Source organism: Numida meleagris, unplaced genomic scaffold, assembly GCF_002078875.1.
Source record: "Numida meleagris isolate 19003 breed g44 Domestic line unplaced genomic scaffold, NumMel1.0 unplaced_Scaffold1267, whole genome shotgun sequence".
Classification (NCBI taxonomy): Eukaryota; Metazoa; Chordata; class Aves; order Galliformes; family Numididae; genus Numida; species Numida meleagris.
The window spans coordinates 1-3319 of NW_018363055.1; the positions used below are offsets into that span (position 1 = coordinate 1).

General features: G+C 57.7%; 1 protein-coding gene across 1 annotated transcript; it reads right to left on the minus strand.

Moving 5' to 3' along the window:
* Nucleotides 1–20: 20 nt before the first annotated feature.
* Nucleotides 21–3001, minus strand: LOC110390530 (zonadhesin-like; the record flags this gene model as incomplete). The annotated part of the gene is made up of 5 exons (XM_021381918.1): nt 21–307; nt 680–1060; nt 1156–1355; nt 1502–2072; nt 2406–3001. Coding segments are annotated over 5 exons (2035 nt in total), but the record flags the coding sequence as incomplete, so codon positions are not given.
* Between the last annotated feature and the right edge of the window lie 318 nt (nt 3002–3319).

The window sequence follows — 3319 nt, forward strand, 5'->3', positions numbered from 1 at the left end:
GCAACGGAACAAGCACTCACTTCCACTCGTCATCCGGCACCATCCAACTGGCTCCAAAGTCATTGAGGTCAGGCACAACGACCCCATCGGGTCGCCTGAAGTCATCTTGCTGGCTGCCAGTGTAGGTGCCACACAACCCACACAGCTTGCCCTTGTGCTTCTCGGACACCCTCACCAGGAGCTCCTGGTCCCCGTTGAACTGCAGCTGCAGGCCCAGCTTGGTGGAGACTTGCACGTAGGAGCCACTCAGGGAAACGTTCACACTGGGCGTTGGAGAAGCAGGCAGGGTGGCCAGAACACCATTGATCTGCAGAAGGAAGAGAGAGGGAGGGAGAAGCATAAAGAGATGCCCCTCCGATGACAAGTCACTGCTCTTCCCTGCCATGGTGATGCCAGCAGTCAGAAGAAGCGATGGCAAGAGAAACCTTGCCCAGCCCATCAAGAACAACAGCTGCTCTACTACCGACGGCACACCACAAGCTCCGGGAAACCAGCAGAATGCTGCCTCTGCGCCAGCACTCATATCTGCCTTACTCAGAGTGCTGCCGTGCTCTCGTGTGAGCATGCCCGCAGGCTAGGGGAATATCGAGCTCTTCTTGGAGGATAGGGGGGGCATAAGCAGCTGCGTAATGGTGCTTTGGATATCTGTGATTCCCAGGTCGAAAAATGAGGGGCTTACGTAGACTTCCTTCTTCTTGCGCAGTGCAATGTGGAGCCCTTCCACGGACAGTGCCACAGAGTTCAGAGCCGTCCAGCTCGGGCTGCCCCGATGTTCGTTGCGAGTGGTGATGCTGAAGCCAAGGGAGGAGTTGTCACAGGCCGTCACCACTGTGTAGTTGCAGGAGCCCTGGAAGTGGTGAAGCTTCCCATCGAAGGTGTTGTAATGCGGGTCGCCGTAGATGTGGCACAGAGCCGTGCTGGCTGGGAAACAGCCCCGCTGGCCGTTCTGGATCTTGCACACCTCCTCCTCACCACAGGACAATGCAGAGCAAACCATCTGGCCGCTGGCTTCACAGCGGCACTGGCGACTGCAGTTCTCGCTCACAAAGGACTCGCCTTCCTGCAGGCAGAGAAACCCCGAGCACATCAGGCACGGAACGAGACGCAGAGCAGTGCCACGGGAGGGGAGGGAGACAGGGCAGGGATTTCACTCACGTTGTAGTAGTTGCCCTCAAAGAGGCAGCCGCAGCGGGCCTCGAGCACACAGGTGTCACCGCTGAGGAGGAAGCCAGAGGCACACGCGCAGCCCTCCACGCAGGGCTTGGAACAGTTGTGCGGGGCTTGTCGGTCAACGCAGGTGGCAGGACAGCCAGTCATGCAAGGGTCATAGTAGCTGTTGGCAGAGCACGGCAGGGCTGCAAAGGGAAGGGACAGTTAGGACCAGCAAAGCCCACAAGGAAGGGAATACCTTCTGCAAAGGGAAAGGCCAGACAACTGGCCAGAAGTACAGGACACAGGCAGAGGCCCATTTCCCTCTGGCAACCCAAAGGTGGGTACTCACGGCAGAAGGTGGCATTCCTCCAGGGGAGCAGAGTCACACCAGCTGCCTGGCATGCGTCAGCGTAGGCCTCCAGGGCACCGCACAGCACCTCCTGGGCACCACTCATGGCACAAAGGTCGTAGGAGCAGGTCTCAAAGTAGCTCTGTGGGTTGATCACGGCGTGGCAGCTCTCAAAAACGCCTGGTCTGGCTGTCAGCATGCCACAGAACTGCTCGGACTCGTAGAGCTTCTTCTCTTCCGCAGGGCAGGGCTCCAGTGGAGGGGGAACGCCGCACGTGGGGTCACTGCCACTGTCTGGGACCTTCCAGCTCTCCCCCAGCGCACTGGAGTCTGCCGCTTGCTGCCCATTCGGCATCATGTAATCGTCCTCTCTCCTGTTGTTGAAGTTCCCGCACATGCCACAGGTCAGGTTGGAGTAGCTGGTGGGCACCTTCACCTCCACCGAGTGGTCAGCGTCATAGGACACTTGGAGCCTGAAGTCTGTCTCCAGGACGACGTAGCGGCCGCTGCTGCTCACGGTGATGGCTCCTCCTGCTGCGCTCACCGGCAAGGTCCGGTACTCACCGTTCACCTAGGGCAGACGCAGCACAATGCACCACGGGCTCCGTGGGGCCGTCAGCCCCATGGGAACTGGCTCCCTTCTCACACCTACGCGCCCGCTGCTTGCAGGTATGTATCTCTGCTGCACTCTGTGGGCACCCCTGTTCCACGCTGGCCACATTCCCCCTTCGCCCCTCCTCAAAGCCCACCAGATAGCAACACCTCTGGACAAAGCGACCACGTGGCGTCAGAGCATCCCACCCAGGCCCCGCAAAACTGACACTTGTCGTACGTGTAAGACGCGCCCAAAAAAGCCAGCCCTGCCCTGCAGACCCACCACGCACACGCCAGACCCGCTCCCTACCAGCACTCGGCTCTTCTCCTGCTTGAGTATTGTAATGCGCTCTCCGTACACATCCACCACGACTTCGCGCACGTAGGACACTCGGGGGTTGCCACGATGCTCGTTCTTTGCCTCCACATTGAAGTAGGGCACGGAGCTGTTGGAGCACACTTTGGCCAGGGTGTACGTGCAGTTCCCCATGAAGTTGTGCGTCACCTTGTCAAAGGTGTTGTAGTGAGGGTCCCCGTGGACGTGGCAGATGCCGTAGGAGTGTTCCAGGCACTCGGGTTTCCCGTTCTGCACTCCACAGAACTGGCCTGCAGGGCACGACGCACTGGAGCACTGCACTTTGCCTCCTCGCGTGGGACACGTGCACTTGGACGAGCAGGTGTTGTCGGTCCAGAACTCGGAGCCCACCGGGTAGTGCTGCCCGTTGTGCCAGCAGCCGCACTGCTGGCTGGGCACACATTGCTTGTTGTAGAGCAGGTACCCGCTGTCACATACGCATCCCTCCACGCATGGCAAACTGCAGTTGTATGGTGCCACCGGATTAACACATGTTGCAGGGCAGGCTGCAGCACAGGGCTCATAGTGGCTGTTGGCTGGACAGGTGAGCGCTGTGGAATATAAAAGATTAATACACAAGTTCATGTTTTACGTATTGAAGTATTTGGGTTTATTTCATGGCATATTTTGTTTTGTTCTGCAGTCTTGAGGACACCCTGGAATCCTCTGGCAATGTAATCCATGCCTTTCATGGTTAACTGCCCTTTAACATAGTTCACGGTTGTGGGTCCTAACAATTTCACTCTGCAAGAATTTCCTACCAGATCGTCTACTCTGGTCAGTGTTTGCTTTTCTCTCCTGCATTGGGCTGAGGATATCAGTGTCATGTTATTTGTCCTTGGCATGTGCCTGATTTAGGCTATAGGTAA